Source organism: Merops nubicus, unplaced genomic scaffold (genome assembly GCF_000691845.1).
Source record: "Merops nubicus isolate BGI_N331 unplaced genomic scaffold, ASM69184v1 scaffold36779, whole genome shotgun sequence".
Taxonomy (NCBI): domain Eukaryota; kingdom Metazoa; phylum Chordata; class Aves; order Coraciiformes; family Meropidae; genus Merops; species Merops nubicus.
Window position 1 is genome coordinate 10,886 of NW_008632285.1, and position 524 is coordinate 11,409.

The 524-nt window shown below is 55.2% G+C and overlaps 1 protein-coding gene across 1 annotated transcript in view; it reads left to right on the forward strand.

Moving 5' to 3' along the window:
• MSI1 (musashi RNA-binding protein 1) overlaps positions 1-520 on the forward strand; it is a gene marked incomplete at both ends in the record, with an annotated part of 8,796 nt that extends 8,276 nt beyond the window's left edge. Inside the window, one exon of the mRNA XM_008947880.1 lies at positions 473-520. Coding sequence (XP_008946128.1) covers positions 473-520 — 48 coding nt within the window. The remainder of the gene's footprint in view (positions 1-472) is intronic.
• Between the last annotated feature and the right edge of the window lie 4 nt (positions 521-524).

Consider the following 524-nt stretch of genomic DNA (forward strand, 5'->3'; position numbering starts at 1 on the left):
ATAAGGAGAAAGAGGCTTTTAAGCTGTTATTCAAGAATAGTACCAAGGGAGAGAGAGCAGGGACTGAGCCTCAGGATGCTGAGCTGTCAGCTGCTGAGCTGCTGTGCTTCTCCACATTTGCAGCCAAAATCTGGATCTGTAGCTTCAGATTAACTGCACTTTGCAAGCTAAATAGTGACAGGATACATCTGAAATTGCCCACTTCTGGTACAGCTCTTCCACGTCGTGCCCTTGGCTGCTTCAGCATGTGGGCTTAGCAGAGCACTGCCAGTGAGTTCCCTGGACGTTTGCTGTGGAGGAGGATGCCAATAAACGCAGGGCTGTGCTCCCCCTTGTTGCCCCCTCGGGTGTCCTGTGTGACACGCTACGCCAGTCCCTCTGTCTGTGCCCGGTGTTTTTGCAGCGGGAAATAAAGGCTCCATTTGAGGGGGTAGCCCCAGTGCCCCTGAGATGCTCCTTCCTTCTCTTCCAGCGATCCCCCTCACTGCGTACGGACCAATGGCGGCGGCAGCGGCTGCGGCGGC